The 15,901-nt window shown below is 40.4% G+C and overlaps 1 protein-coding gene across 10 annotated transcripts in view; it reads right to left on the reverse strand.

The window, feature by feature from the left end:
* The window catches only part of LARP4B (La ribonucleoprotein 4B), a 104,973-nt gene that overhangs the window by 85,838 nt on the left and 3,234 nt on the right, over window positions 1-15,901 (reverse strand). For 4 of the 10 annotated variants that reach the window (XM_059662900.1, XM_059662914.1, XM_059662886.1 and 1 more), the window contains one exon: window positions 4,810-4,936. The exons of 1 other annotated variant lie outside the window; for it this stretch is intronic. Coding sequence is in view for 1 of the 9 variants with exons in the window: in XM_059662887.1 (XP_059518870.1) it covers window positions 4,761-4,769 (9 nt within the window). In the remaining 8 variants the exon portion in view is untranslated. Of the gene's footprint in view, window positions 1-4,760; window positions 4,937-9,494; window positions 9,658-15,901 lie in introns of those variants that run through there. 5 more of the 10 variants (XM_059662922.1, XM_059662918.1, XM_059662891.1 and 2 more) reach the window with 3 other exon arrangements.

The following is a 15,901-nucleotide window of genomic DNA, read 5'->3' on the forward strand; positions in this document are numbered from 1 at the left end:
ACAATGAAATTCAGCAAGTCATGAAGAAATTGTGAAGGGTCTGCAGAGTAAATGGCTGTTTGATACAACAGATGGTTGTGAGATGTGCAACCTGTCTTCCTCATGTCCTGACCGAAGCTCTACTGGGCTCAAAAGGTCTTGTTAATCAATAAGCAAACCACCTTCCTTAAAAATTCAAAGCCACTGATGCCAAGGCCAGGTGACTCAGTTAAGTGGAGTGTCACCCCATACACCAAAAGTTTGCAGGTTCTATTCCTGTTCAGGGTACATACCTCCATTGTCGGTTTGATCCCCAGTCAGGGCATTTATGGGAGACAACCAATCAATGTTTCTCTCTCACATTAATGTCTCTCTTTCTCTCTCTCTTTCAAAAATCAATAAATAGCCCTATCTGGTTAGGCTCAGTGGATAGAGTGTCAGCCTGCAAACTGAAGAGTCCCGGTTCAATTCTAGTCAAGGGCACATGCCCAGGTTGCTGGCTCAATCCCCGGTTGGGGGCATGCAGGAGGCAGCCGATCAATGATTCTCTCTCATCACTGATGTTTCTATCTCCCTCTCCCTTCTTCTCTGAAATCAATAAAAAAATACATTTTTAAAATCAATAAGCATATCCTCGGGTGACAGCTTTATAAGTGATAATTAAAATATGCCTCATTTCAAGATCTATATGAATGTACATCATTCCTTTCTTTAATTTAGTATTCCAACAGATACATATTTCTTAGCACTTTGAAGAAAGAAAGGGAAGCATTCCATAACAATTATAATCCCATACAGCTCTGGAAAATCAGACCTCAGAAGTCAAGGCAAGAGACCTAAATACAGCCTAGACACATAAGACAACTTGAAAAGATTTTATGAAAAATTATTCCTCGGGAGTTTCTATGTCAAAGAAGGTTTGGAGAGGGAAAAAAACCACCAGCTGTTAACTGAAGGAGTACTGGTCCTTCATCTGTGGTATGGGTCCCATTCCCTCCTCTTGTCTGGTATCATCAACCTCTTCCTCCCTGTCACTGTTTAAACATGCCCCAGCCTCTGCTGTCTCCAAAGACAGAGCCACAGGGTAGGGAGAATGGAGGTGTGGGAAGCAGGAACACAGAAGGACAATGCAGTTCCTTTGAAGGGGGCCAATGGCCTCCTTGCTGCTATATCTATGGGGTGGGTGGGCCTCTACAAGTACCATCTTCTTCCTCCAACTTGGGGTCTGGGCCTTGGGTGATGCTTACTCTTCCCTGCCTGCTTTTGTCCTCCTCCTTTCTCACCTCTTCCTATCTTCATGCTCCTCCTTTGCCCTGCCTGATTGGAAGTTACTGCAAACAATAGGCAATTCTACAAACTGACACACGAATCCTTACCCACTTTAACTGTATGTGCTCCTTCTCTTGTGTCTTTTTCTTAAATCGAGTCAGTCTATTATTATGAGTTCTTACCTCTTTTTCACAAAGATTTACACTTTGTTCTTTGATACTCAACAAATAATATGAATGGTACAATGCTTCTAGAATGATTATTCCCGTTTTTTAATTGGAATCATCTATTATTCTAACAAAAGTACAAAATATGGAAAATAAGTGTATTTGAATCATTTCAGAGAGTAAAGTTTCACACCAGCAGATTTGAGTTTTTAACACCTTTGAAAAGAAATATTCAGAGTTAAGACTAGTGGCAACACAGGCTCTGACCAACTAATTCCTCTGAGTGTATGCAATTCCTAGAACAGTGTAATCATTTGTATTTTTTCTATATGTTTGAGACACAAAGATAATGAGAAAGGTGTTCACTGAATTCACGACTGGTGGCTACAAGGTGGAAGAGAAATGTTGAGACAAAAGGAGAAAGATGACAAGCTGGACAAGTCGATCACATAGCTAGACCACATAGCTCGACCACAGGCACTGCTGATGCAGTACGTGGTCTTATTCCCCATTAGCAGGGTTGTCCCAGAAGCAAGAACTTGACGGGTATAATCCCACTTTATTCTTCTGCATAATAAAGGTCACAGTGTATTTAAATATTTTTCCCATGTTGGAGAGGTGGCCTAAAGTTTGTTCTACTGCAATTTGTGACCACTGATTCACTCTGCTGTGTGGATAGGCTTTGCCACCGGTTGCACTTTCTGTGGCCTCTTTTACAATGTTTCAATGTAACCCGATTATCTCCCATCTTTCCTCCTGCACATCGCCTCTGCCTTCCCCACCCCCCGATTTTTCATAGTCGTCTTATATACCTCATTTAATAGCAGTTTTCTTAGTAACTTTCTTGTTATCAAGATACTCCAAAGTTGTCAGATAACTTTTCCTGAGTAACTGCTTTTGTATTACTTTTACCAGTTTATATTAGTTAAATTGTGTAATTGTGCTAATGAGTACAACAGCCCTGATCAAGTTTAGGGAAAAGAAAATTGGCTTTTCTAAGCACAACTCAATTTGGTAGAAAGAGAAAAAGAGACAAAGCAAAGAGAGGCCACCAACCCCAGCACTTCACTGCCATTAGGTAAATACACTCATCAGAAGAGTGAGTCTACCTGCCTCACTGTGCCCCAGTTCTGCTCTTCTACTCTTGGCTTTTTATGGCTGCAGTTAATACCATATGCTGAATTTCAGTGTAAATAAGCAAATTTCTGGTGGATATTTTTTTGACCTACAGAGTCCTCAAAGTCTTCCCTCCTTCTCATTTAAAACAAACAAGCAAAAACTGACAAACAATCCCTCAATCTCAAGGAAAGACAGCATACCGTCTACCCAGGTAACCAAACCAAAAACCTGCAAATATATTTCTAACCTCTTCCTCTCAACTAAACTCATATCTTCCCTCCCACCTCTCAGCTTACATTTTCAACAAGCAAGGCCAGCTGAGATGTCACTCCCAATCTTTCCCACAGAACCTGAGTCCAAAACCCTTTATATATACCTAGTGACACAGTATGTCAAATGAGTCCTGTTGCTCCAGTATATCTATCTTCTTTACCGCTATATTCCTGACACATGCTACTTAACAGAACATAATCTCAGGAAATACATGTTTTGTAACTTGGTCAGATATGTTGGCTTAAACATGTCGGAAAAGACTCCTAGTATTTAAATTATGAAGCTCAGAAAATGAGATGAATACAAGTGAAAGCCTCTCCTGCTACATATTCCAAAGGATGTAACAATGGGGAAGGCAGTATTTTTAGGTTAGGGTAAAATTAAAATTACTTTGAGTTCATTTCCACCTTATTTTAGATATTCTCTAGATTTTATATATGTATACATGTGTACATATATTTAAGTGTGCACTTGGGATCTAAACATACAGAACAGTTAAATACAAAGTAGGGGAATAGTAAAGAACTACATTTAATTATCAAAATAACAAATCATTGAAGTTCCTATGTGGCAAACACATGAAAACTGTTATTTGTATTGAAGGGAGAGGTCAAAGATCCTTTTGAAATCTGCTGCAAGCTATAAAACCCTTTCACTAAAAAAACAGACCCATACTAGAAATGTTGCGTTGGTGGTATAGTGGTGAGCATAGCTGCCTTCCATACTAGAAATGTTAAACACAGACTCACAAGCCCAAGGACACTCTCCCCATCCCCTATCCTATATAATAAAAGCCTAATAGGCAAATCGACCGAACTGCTGAACGACCAGTCACTATAACGCCCACTGACCACCAGGGGGCAGATGCTCAAAGCAGGAGCTGCCCCCAGCCCACAGGCCTGCCAAGGTGGATTCCAGCAGGGGCCCCCCTGATCACTCCACTGGTCGCCCCACAGATCAGCCCTGGTCACCAGTCAGGCCTAGGGACCCTACCCATGCATGCATTTCATGAAACAGACCTCTAGTCTATGAATAACAGGCAGGGTCTGGAGAAAGTTAACCCAAACTCCCCACTCTCCAAGTGGTGACCCTGGGTACTCCCATTTTACCTACTATGAGCATTTTTAGGGGAAGCACAGCACAGAACATGTACTCTAAAAAAAAAAATTCAGTCATTACTATTACTAAAGAGCGAGAGGCCAGACCAGGGCAGCTATGAAATACCACACTGTGCTCAGGAAATCATTGCATCTAAGCACAGAATCCAATACCAATTTTCAAATATTAGAAGGGACAATTGAACATGCCCTTCATTTTTCTAAGGTGACAGTACAAAAGAGTTAATATTAAAATACACAAACACCCTCTAACACAGTGGTTCTCAACCTGTGGGTCATGACCCCTTTGACGGTCCAACGACCCTTTCACAGGGGTCGCCTAAGACCATCCTGCATATCAGATATTTACATTATGATTCATAACAGTAGCAACATTAAAGTTATGAAGTAGCAATGAAAATAATTTTATGGTTGGGTCACAACATGAGGAACTGTATTTAAAGGGCCAGAAGGTTGGGAACCACTGACAGAAGATGTTGCTTTCAAAAGTGATACTATTTTTAAAAAAGAATTTAAGTTCTGAAGTAATAAATTCAAAAATATATACAAATTTAGAAAATCTGTTTGATATTCCAAAGGCATAATACATCTCCACTTTATAAATAACTGGATCACAATTCCTATACCAATTAGGATTATAGTTCAATAGACAATAGACCTAATAACATCACCATAGAAGTTCAAAGCAAACTACCAGAATCAGCTCCAATAATGTTAAACTACTGTTTGGCCTTATGGTATGGGATACCCCAACCTCAACAATCATCATTATAAAAACTTTCTAGTCAAAGCCAACATATGTGACCTTTAACTATGCTGTGTGGCTAGTCCTCACCTCTATCATGTTACTTGGACCCAAGGTGGGTGCTACACAGGACACCTACGCTTTTCCAATGATGCAATCTGCAGTAGTCTTGGAAGCAAGAAGCTAGACAGATCCCATATTCTGCTCTTCCCTCATTCTGCGAACTGTTTCCAGGTCTCAGTTTCCCATACAGCAAAACAGGTGTTCTGAAGAAAAACAAAAAAGGAAAGCAAGGGCTTTGAGTTCTCTGAATTATATGCCAAATATACTGTTTGGGTGGGAACTATAGCAATCTGCATTCATTCCTCAATTCTGTAGTAGAGCTGCAGGCTGTTAAATCTGAAATTAGCAGGTACTGAGTAACAACAGTTGTTGAAGATGATAAACTAAAGACAAAAGAGGTGTCACGGTGCTCACAAGTCACTTCTCTCTTTACAGAAAGGCAAAGAGTATGGATGGAGTTCTAACACTGTCAAGGCCTGAACACAAAGTTCTGCACCAACAGTGTGGACATGAAGGTTTACAACTGTCTGAATGCTTCAGGAAGGAAACCACTGAATTTAATTTCTCTAAGACTATTTCTCAAAGAAAACATGTAAACTGCAGTCTGAATATGAGACAAACTGGAAGACCTGTTAGCACCTTTATAAATAGATTAACGCTAAAAATTAAATTATCTTAAATGAGATAGAAACTCTTAATTTTCCTGGAATATATACTTTATTTCAATGTTTTAAAAAGCACAGTTTAATAGGTGCTTTAAGAATTTGCTTTTAAAAAATGCCAACCTAAAATCAATAGCATATATAGAATTAACACTTTAACCAATTTCAATTTTTCTTTTGAAATACCACTGTTAAGACTATACCTAGAGAACCAAGATGGCAACATAAACACTGGTATTTGCCACCACCCACAACCACATTAAAATTACAACTAAAATACATAACAATCATCATTCAGAATGGCCTTAAAGCTGGCTGAATGGAAGTCCTACATCTAGAGAAGTAAAGAAGAAAGTACAACGAGGCTGGTAGGAAGGGTGGAGGCCCAGAAGGGGCTAGTCTGACACCCACATGTGGCGTTTTTTTCCAATTGGAAGGGCTTGTTTTGGCTGCAGAGACCTCCCATGAGAAGTAAGGGGTCCCAGAGCTGGGAAGAGAAGTCCTGGTAACTTCAGGCTGTAAAAACCAGTGGAGATTGTGGCTGATGGTCATGGAGGCTGCTGCAGACCCAGACAGTTCCTTTTAAAGGGCTGGTGCATGAACTTACATGGTTCCACTACCTCTGAGCTCCAAGCGCCAGGCAGCAGCTTTGGGGAATCCAGGGACTATATTGTATGCACTGGGGCAGGAACTCCAGGGCTTCTTCCTCCCAGAAGGGGATGCTCCCAGGTGTCATTGTTCCTGCGCTGGGACCTCCCCTTCCCCTGTTACAGAGCTGATTGGTAGCCATATCTGAGTCTCCATCAGTGTGGCCCACACTGTTCTCTCTGCCCTGGTGATTCCCTGAGACCCTGCCACATCCAATTTTCAGCCCACCCAAGCTGTTTCCAGCAGCTTTTCCATATGAATGGCCTCTCCTGGCTCAGGCTTCATACTTTCCTAAAACCTCTCAAACAAGCAGCAGCTGGTGTCAGCATGCCCCATACCTATCAATAAAAGGCCCAAGACCCAGCACTAGCATCAGCCTGACTTACTTCAGAGCTGGACCTCGCCTTGGCACTTCTAAACCCAATACAAGTAGCAGCCATCTGCAGATCTCTCTGTAGCTCCTGCCAGGTGGCCCCAGGCAGTGGCTGATTTTGCACCTCCTGGCAGGCCCCAGAGCCAGTGCACCCAGTGAACAGCTTCAGACCACAGGAGATTACAACTCTACACATCCACAAGCAAAACACTCAAGGGGCAGAGTGAGCACCAAAGCCCCACTGAAGCAAGTCCTGCTCCATAGGGTGTTTCCTGCACAGCAGTTCTCCCACTGTAATCGCAGCTTGTTCTCAGAGCCAACTGGCCTGGAGTTCAATTCCTCCCAGTGATGCCAAAAGAAATCAAGGCTCAACTACAAGACTGTGCACACAGCCCACAGGGGTGCACCTAGAGTGCCCAGCTCAGGTGACAAGGGAGGCTGAGCCACTGGGCCCTACAGGACACCTACTACACAAGGCCACTCTTACTAATTCCAGGAGACATAGCAGCTCGACCTAATACATAAAAACAAACACAGGGAAGCAGCCAAAATACAGAGACAAAGAAATAGGGCACAAATGAAAGAAATGGAAGCAAGTAAACTACTGGATACAGAGTTCAAAACAATGGTTATAAGACTGCTCAAGGATCTTAATGAGAGCTTCAAGGGACTTAGTGAGACTTTCAAGGATCTTATGAGAATTTCAAAGACATGAGAAAGGACCAGTCAGAAATTAAGCATACACTAAATGAAGTAAAAAATAATTTACAGGGATTCAACAAAGTAAGGATTCCGAGAACCAACTCAATGATTTGGAAAATGAGGAAGCAAAAACACCCAATCAGAAGAACAAAAAGAAAAAGAATCCAAAAATATAAAGACAGTGTAAGGAGCCTCTGGGACAACTTCAAGCATACCAACATTCAATTATGGGGGTGCCAGAAGAAGAAGAGAGCAAGATATTGAAAACCTATTTGGCCCTAACCGGTTTGGCTCAGTGGATAGAGCGTCGGCCTGCGGACTCAAAGGTCCCAGGTTCGATTCTGGTCGAGGGCATGTACCTTGGTTGCGGGTACATCCCCAGTGGGGGGTGTGCAAGAGGCAGCTGATCGATGTTTCTCTCTCATTGATGTTTCTAACTCTCTATCCCTCTCCCTTCCTCTCTGTAAAAAATCAATAAAATATATTTAAAAAAAAAAAAAGAAAGAAAAGAAAACCTATTTGAAGAAAATGACGACAGAAAACTCCCCTTACCTGGTGAAAGAAATAGATTTACAAGTCCAGGAAGTGCAAAGAGTTCCAAACAAGAGGAACCCAAAGAGGCCCATACCAAGACACATCATAATTAAAATGTCAAGGGTTAAAGACAAAGAGAGAATCTTGAAAGCAGCAAGAGAAAAGCAGTTAATTACAAGGGAGTGCCCATAGGACTGTCAGCTGATTTCTCAACAGAAACTTTGCAGGCCAGAAGTGAGTGGCAAGAAATGTTCAAAGTAATGAATAGCAAGGACCTATAACCAAGATTACTCTACCCAGCAAAGCTATCATTTAGAATTGAAGGTCAGATAAAGAGCTTCAGACAAGAAAAAGCTAAAGGAGTTCATCACCACCAAACCAGTATTACATGAAATGTTGCAGAGTATTCTTTAAGAGGAAGAAGATAAAAAATATGAATAAAATGGCAATAAATACTATCTATCAACGACTGAATCTAAAAATCAAAATAAACAAGAAATCTAATGAACAAAATAAAATGATGAATAAAATAGAATCAGAGGCATGGGAACATGGAACAAACTGGTGAGTCTCAGAAGGAAGGGCAGGTGGGAGGAGATTAACTAAAGATCTTATATGTATACTAGTACTAGAGGCCTGGTGCACAGATTCATGCACCGGTGGGGTCCCTTCGCCTGGCCTGTGGGGATTGGGCCGAAACCAGCTTTCCAACTCCCCTGAGGAGTCCCAGACTGTAAGAGGGTGCAGGCCAGCGCGAGGGACCCCACCGGTGCAGAATGGGGGCCAGGGAGGGACCACAGGAGGGCTCCAGGGCATGTCTGGCTAGTCTCCACCAGTCCCAACTGGCCAGACCCCAGCAACAAGCTAACCTACTGGTCGGAGGCTCTGCCCCCTAGTGGTCAGTGTGCGTCATAGCAACTGGTCAAACAGTCAGATACTTAGCATATTAGGCTTTTATTATATAGGACAGGGGTGGGCAACCCCTGGCACACATGCCAAACATGGCACGCCAGTAACTTTTGCTGGCACGTGAAACCCTCTTATAATCTTCCATTTACAATTTTTTTCTTAATATCGACTTTTTTTTCAGATAAATTCAGTGTAGGTGCATCTTAGATAAATAATTTTACATAACAAGCTATCTTATAGACCATAGACATGGATTGACGAGAGGGGAAGAGCAATTTCTATGCCTCTGCCTTAACTCTCCCTGCCTTCCTAGATCTGACTAGTGTTTTGGTTTCATCCACATACACTTATGAATCTTTGTTCTCAGTGATGAATTTTGTTAAGTCTCGTAACAGGAGTAGCCTGATGGATGAAAGTAGTAGCTCGTGCATATCTCTGAAGGTCACGAAATATAAACCTGATGTAAAAATCTGTCATCAGTGATGCAGCAGCAAAAGTCCCACTGATAATATCAAACAGAGTCATAAAGTTTTCTGTCGGACTATCAGTGTACATGTATACATTAAAAAATAAATGTATTTTTCATCATCATATACTGTGTTTTTGTCGCTCGAATGAATTTTATTATTTCTCCAAGGTTCTTCACATACGTACATCTTCAGAGATATCAAGTAGGCATGACATGTTCTCAAAAAATTAGGGTTGGCACGCAGAAGAATTTTGAGTCAGATTTTGCTGGTTTTGGCACGCACTCACAAAAAGGTTGCCCACCCCTGATATAGGCTATGCATTACCTATGGACGCAGACAGTAGGGTGGTGAAGGCCTAAAATGGGGCAGAACCGGGTGGAGGAAGGCAATGGAGGGAAGGGAGGAAGAGGAACATTTATAATACTTTCAACGATAACAATTAAAAAAAAAAAAAAAAGATTACCTAGCCTTGCCTGGTGTGGATGTTGGTTGGAATGTCGTCCCCATTCCTGGTAGGACACATACCTAGGTTGCAGGTTCAATCCCTGGTTGGGGTGTGTACAGGAGGCAGCCCATTGAGGTTTCTCTCATACATCGAGTTTCTTTCTCCCTTTCTCCGCACCCCTCTAAAATCAGTAAAAACATGTCCTCAGGTGGAATTAAAAAATAAAAATTTTGCCGAAACCGGTTTGACTCAGTGGATAGAGCGTCGGCCTGCGGACTGAGAGGTCCCAGGTTCGATTCCGGTCAAGGGCATGTACCTGGGTTGCGGGCATATCCCCAGTAGGAGATGTGCAGGAGGCAGCTGATCGATGATTCTCTCTCATCAGTGTTTCTAACTCTCTCTCTCCCTTCCTCTCTGTAAAAAATCAATAAAATATATATTTTAAAAATAAATAAATAAATAAAAAATAAAAATAAAAATTTTAAGACTATACCTGGATAAGTACCTTATGTGAGTTCCATTACTATAGTGCGATGGAAAACTGAACTGAGAAGACACCAATGTTATAGTCTTCACTCTGCCACCAAGTAACTAACACATTTTTCTAATTAATTTTACCTCTATTAGCTTCAGTTTCTGAGTCTTTAGAGCTCTAAAATCCTAAGACTGCAACTGCAGTATTACACTATTTTCTGGCCATTTTCAGAAACTAGTTATCAAATCTGTTATAATGTAGACCAAAACTCAAAGTCTCAGAAAATGACTGTCCTACTTCAAAGTGTTGTTTCATTCACACCAAACACTACTTGAATAGTCAAAAAGAATGAAAAGTTTCCCTCTCAATTCTATTATTCTAGAGTCTAGACCAGTGATGGCGAACCTATGACACACATGTCAGAGGTGACACACGAACTCATTTTTTTGGTTGATTCTTCTTGTTAAATGGCATTTAAATATATAAAATAAATATCAAAAATATGTCTTTGTTTTACTATGGTTGCAAATATCAAAAAATTTCTATATGTGACACGGCACCAGAGTTAAGTTAGGGTTTTTCAAAATGCTGACACGCCAAGCTCAAAAGGTTCGCCATCACTGGTCTAGACAGATGACAATGGCACTGATAAAAACAAAATACTCCATGCTACTGGATTAAGGCTGATTAAATGTATTGCTAGCTATTATTAAACATTTAGTAAGCATATTCTTTACAAATTATCAATAACCTGCACAGAGCAAACTGTACACTGGAAGTTATTAATCTACCTTTTATTTGCCCACTCATAAAATTATCTAGTAATACAATTTGTGGCAAAATAATGACTTTGGGAAAGCATCTGACCTATGATTTTTATCTTGAATTGTAATTATCGTGATTTCATAAAAACTTACAATGAGTTACAGATTAAAAACCTCTAACATGACAAACATACTAGTACTCTCAATATTCTGAACTTGAAAGACATAGTATGCTCAGTGTTGTGGGCTTGACTTCAATACTAAAACTCATGGTCATTTAGGACTTCAAAACACTCTCTTCTAGAAAGCATTTCACTCCGTGACTGGAGTTCCACCAATCAGAGACTTAAATGATATGTGCCTGAATGCTCTGCAGTTTTACTTGGGGACTCTATTTTCTCCTTCCAAAGCATAAAATAAGCAGGAGGAGCCGTAAAAAAACACAGGTACAGAGAGCAACTTCTGTCAACTGCCTTATTCATTTCGTCCTTTGGTCTTCACTGATTGCCAATCCCCTCCCTAGCTATGTAAGGTGTGAAGAAGCAAACATTGCTGATTCATTAGTTACTCATTTGCACAATGGCCTATACTCCAAGTGACCCACTGAAGGGAAACTAGAAACAGATTCTAGTCTGATAACAAGTACCACTAAAGATTCAGGTATTAATCAAAAAGGAACACTGACCCTCCAGAGAAAGTGTCAGCCATAAAGGTTTTCAAATTACACTTCTGCACTACATGACAACCAATATACAGTACCAATTGTTTGAATGTTTTATTTACCTTCTAACACAAAATGCTTTGATTTTCAAATGTCTATATTTTTAAAAGGTAACTTTCCACAGGGATTTCAATTCTACTTTTAAAGATTCCTGGTATTCTCTAACTATGCTAAATTATAATAAACCAGGCAGCAATGGATTACAGTACTATATATAGTTTGTATGGAAATCATGTGTACATGGCAAGGCAGAAATTATACAGATAATAAAATCTCAACAATGAAACAGATACTATAATGTAAGCAACAAAAATCATGTTCAGAAAGTAGTCTTTTTTTTTTAATGTTTTTATTGATTTTTAGAACAAGAGATAGAAACATCAATGAGAGAGAAACATCAACATTGATCAGCTGCCTCCTGCACGCCCACTTGCCAGGGAATTGAGTCCACAACCTGGGAATCAAACCACTGACCTCTTGTTCATGGATCAATGCTCAACCACTGAGCCACACCAGTGGACAAATATAAAGTCTTTAAAGAACAGACTTTAAAGGGCTTGACATTTTCAGAAAAAAACATTTGAAGGAATGTTTAACATGTTCAGAGAAAGATGCAACTTGTAAATCTTAAATCAAATTGGTCACTATGTTTTTATCCCAGTATCTTGAGCTTTGACAAAACAAAGGTTTTTGAATCCTGAAAACAGAATGTTCTCGTTTTTCAAAGATGTTTCTAAAAAAGGAATCTTGTTAATTAGTCTGCCTTAATAAAAGCTGAAACAACAAATATACTTTAAGAAACTGACAAATGCTAGCAAATTTAAGGCATAATTTTAAAGCATTTTTTTTAAACATACATTATGTGTAATACAAATGAAAAGGTTCTGAGCAAGCTATTCTTCAATTAAAGCCTTTTCCACCGTGATAAACACAGTTGAAACAAGAGGGCTGGCTCTCCACGTTGGGGCCAAGTAATACCCATCTGTGTGTGCCCACTCCTCTCCCTCCATGCTACTCTCCACAAAGCAGAATGATCACTTTAAAAAGGCAATTCTGGTTTTGAAACCCTCCAACTGTTTTTGGAATACAGAACAAATTCTCATCTATGCTGGGACCTTCCAGGCCCAGTAGGATGTAGCTGCTACCTCTCCCAGTCTCAGTCTCATTCAAATTAGTTCCTTCAAATCGCTCTGCCCCTCCTCAGATTAGAGTTTTTGCACAGTTATCCTTTTTGCCTAGAAAGCCCTCTTCCCCCACCCAACCCTTCCGTAGGGAAGGAGGCCTACAGATCACTTAAGATCTACTGGATGATCTCAGCACTGCCTACTCTCATATCTGATTTGACAGCAAGTTCCCAAAAGGAGGGCAATATATTCCTTTTGTTCATCATTATAACCCTGAGATTTATTCATAAATTATTTCGTTTATATTGTGTACTATTCTAAGATCTGGGATCATATCAATAAAAAAAAACAGGCAGAAACCCTCGATCTCATAAAGTTTACATTCAAGTATGAGAAGGCAGATCATACATAAAAATATGGAAATTATACAGGATATTATAATGTAGCAAGTACCACAACAGAAAAATAAAGCAAGGAAGGGAGATGAGGGGTGCCTGCCACCAGGTATTCTATAATAAATGCACCTGTCCTAACAGAGGTGCTCAAGGAAGTGTGGAGTTGAGAGTGATCAAGAAGTTTCATGTAAGGAAGCTTTGAGAATGCAAATACCAGTCTTTTAAATAAAACAATTCACTCTCCTAATTTCTTCTTGACCACAGCCTTAGAACAAAGTTCTGGTACCATTCATCACTGTATTGCTAGTGTGATTGATCAAAAACATCTGCTCAAGCCCCGCCAGCTAAGCTCAGTGACCTATGAACCAGAAGGTCACAGTTCGATTCCTCCTCAGGGCACATGCCCAGGCTGCATGCTTGATCCCCAGTGGGGGGGCATGCAGGAGGCAGCCTATCAATGATTCTCTCTCATCACTGATGTTTCTCGCTCTCTCTCTCCCTCTCCCTTCCTCTCTAAAAATCAGTAAAAATACATTTTCACTATTGTAATTGCTTTGTTTTGGGTTAATAAAATGTCTTTTAATCTTAAAGCAAAATAAAGGTAAAAATATTTGTTATTAAAATGGCAGTTAACATTTTATAAATATAATTTTTTAAATTTTTTGTTAATTATCATTTGAGGATACTTTTTCCATCAATTTTTAGAGAGTGTGGAGGGGAGCAGGGGGAGAGAAACAGCCATGTGAGAGAGACATAGATTTGATTCCTTCCCATACCATGCCCCACCAGGCCAGGGATGGAACCTGCAACCCAGATATACCAGGAATCAAACTAGAGACCCTTCATGAGAAGGCTGTCATTCTAACCGCTGAGCAACACCAGCCAGGACTATAAATATAATTTATATGCACTTTCTATTGTACCCTTTTCTAGTGAAGAACTCCATGCTTGTTTATTTCTCTAAAACTGAGGAGGGAGGTCTTTTAGGTATGCTTTTAATCCCTCTAGTTCAGCCGTGGGCAAACTACGGCCCGCGGGCATTTGAAATGAATAAAACTAAAAAAAAAAAAAAAAAAAAAAGACCGTACCCTTTTATGTAATGATGTTTACTTTGAATTTATATTAGTTCACACAAACACTCCATCCATGCTTTTGTTCCGGCCCTCCGGTCCAGTTTAAGAACCCATTGTGGCCCTCGAGTCAAAAAGTTTGTCCACCCCTGCTCTAGTTGAACAAAGTTTACTAAACATCTATACTGTACCTGGCCCTGGGCTGAGCAAAGAGATTACAAACATAATCTGTCCCATAAAGAACTTCCATTAGTTAATTAGGTGCCATGTGTAGGGTACTATGAAAATGGGAAACCACTCAGCACCACTTTGGAAATGAAGGCAGGGATTCCTGAAGGCCTCCTAAAGTAACTTTATAAGGATAGGTTAAAGGAAGACATTCAACTTCAGGCAAAGAAACTACTAAGAGCAAAGACAACAGCATGGTTTAGGGGTTCGGTGAGAGGGGGAGGCAATGGTCAGTGCAGGCTGACCACAGGTGGCCCTGTCAGCAAGGAGAAGGCAGAGAAGAAAGGCCCCATGGGGCCAGTTCTGCTGTGCTCAGGGGTCTGGGCACTTCTTTTTTTTATGGGTTTTTTGTTGTTAATATATTGTATTGATTTCAGAGAGGAAGGGAGAGGGGGAAGAGAGATAGAAATAGCAATTATGATAGAGATTCATGATCAGCTGCCTCCTGCACACTCCCTACTGGGGATAGAGGCAGTATCCCCAGCATGTGCCCTAACTGGGAACTGAGCTCTGACCTCCTGATTCATGGGTCAATGCTCAACCACTGAGCCACACTGGCCGGGCTGAATTTTGTTTTTGTTTTTTAAAAATATATTTTTTATTGACTTCAGAGAGGAAGGGAGAGGGAGAGATAGAAACATCAATGATGAGAGAGAATCATTGACTGGCTGCCTCCTGTGCGCCCCCTACCGGGGATGGACCCCGCAAGTGCCCTTGACCAGAATCAAACCTGGGACGCTTCAGTCCTGAGGCTGACGCTTTATCCACTGAACCAAACCAGTTAGGGCAGCATTTCTCATTTAGGCGCGAGACAGTCACTAAGGAGTTTTTTAAAGGTCCTAATAATCAGGATACACCTCCTTTATTTGATTGATTGATTGGTTTTAGAGAGAGAGGGGGGAGAAAGAAAAAGAGAAAGATTGATTTGTTGTTCCACTTAATTATGCATTCATTGGTTGCTTCTTGTATGTGCCCTGACCAGTGATCGAACCCGCAACCCTGGCATGTCAGGATGACACTCTAACCCAGCGGTCGCCAACCTTTTGGACCTCACGGACCCTGACAGAGGCACAAAAGTGGTGGCATCATTCACCTGTAGCCCTTCATGATTAAACAGAAGCCATGACAACTTCACCATAAAAATTGTGAAAAGACAGTGTTTATAAAGACATTGAAGGGATAAAAAGTATGGAGCTTGAGTGAGGGGGAAAGGAAACATAAGCTAAGTAAATGGCTTCCTGTTTCTAAGGAAGACATTCATACTCAAAAGAATAAATTGTTAGAACACTAGGAATTATCTTCCTTCTTCTAATAAGAGAACCTAATGGCTTCTACCTTACAATTCCATATGCCAATAAAGAAATTCACTTTCTAATCATGATAATTCCAGAAGTAGAGTAGTTCCAAAATCATCAGCCAATACAACAATTAAGAACAAAAAGTTTAAAATGAACTAAACTAAACTAACATCTTATCTGTTGAGTTTAACCCTTTTAGAAGGCAGTGCCACTGTGTACTCTAAAATTAGCTTTCACAGAAAAAGGAGAACTCTTTACAGGAATAAAGTTTTACGAAAGAGCATAAACAAAAAAATTCCTGCAGCAGTGTCTGTTTTTTAACAATGTATTTCCATAAACACAACATCACT

Source organism: Myotis daubentonii, chromosome 1 (genome assembly GCF_963259705.1).
Source record: "Myotis daubentonii chromosome 1, mMyoDau2.1, whole genome shotgun sequence".
NCBI classification, from domain to species: Eukaryota; Metazoa; Chordata; class Mammalia; order Chiroptera; family Vespertilionidae; genus Myotis; species Myotis daubentonii.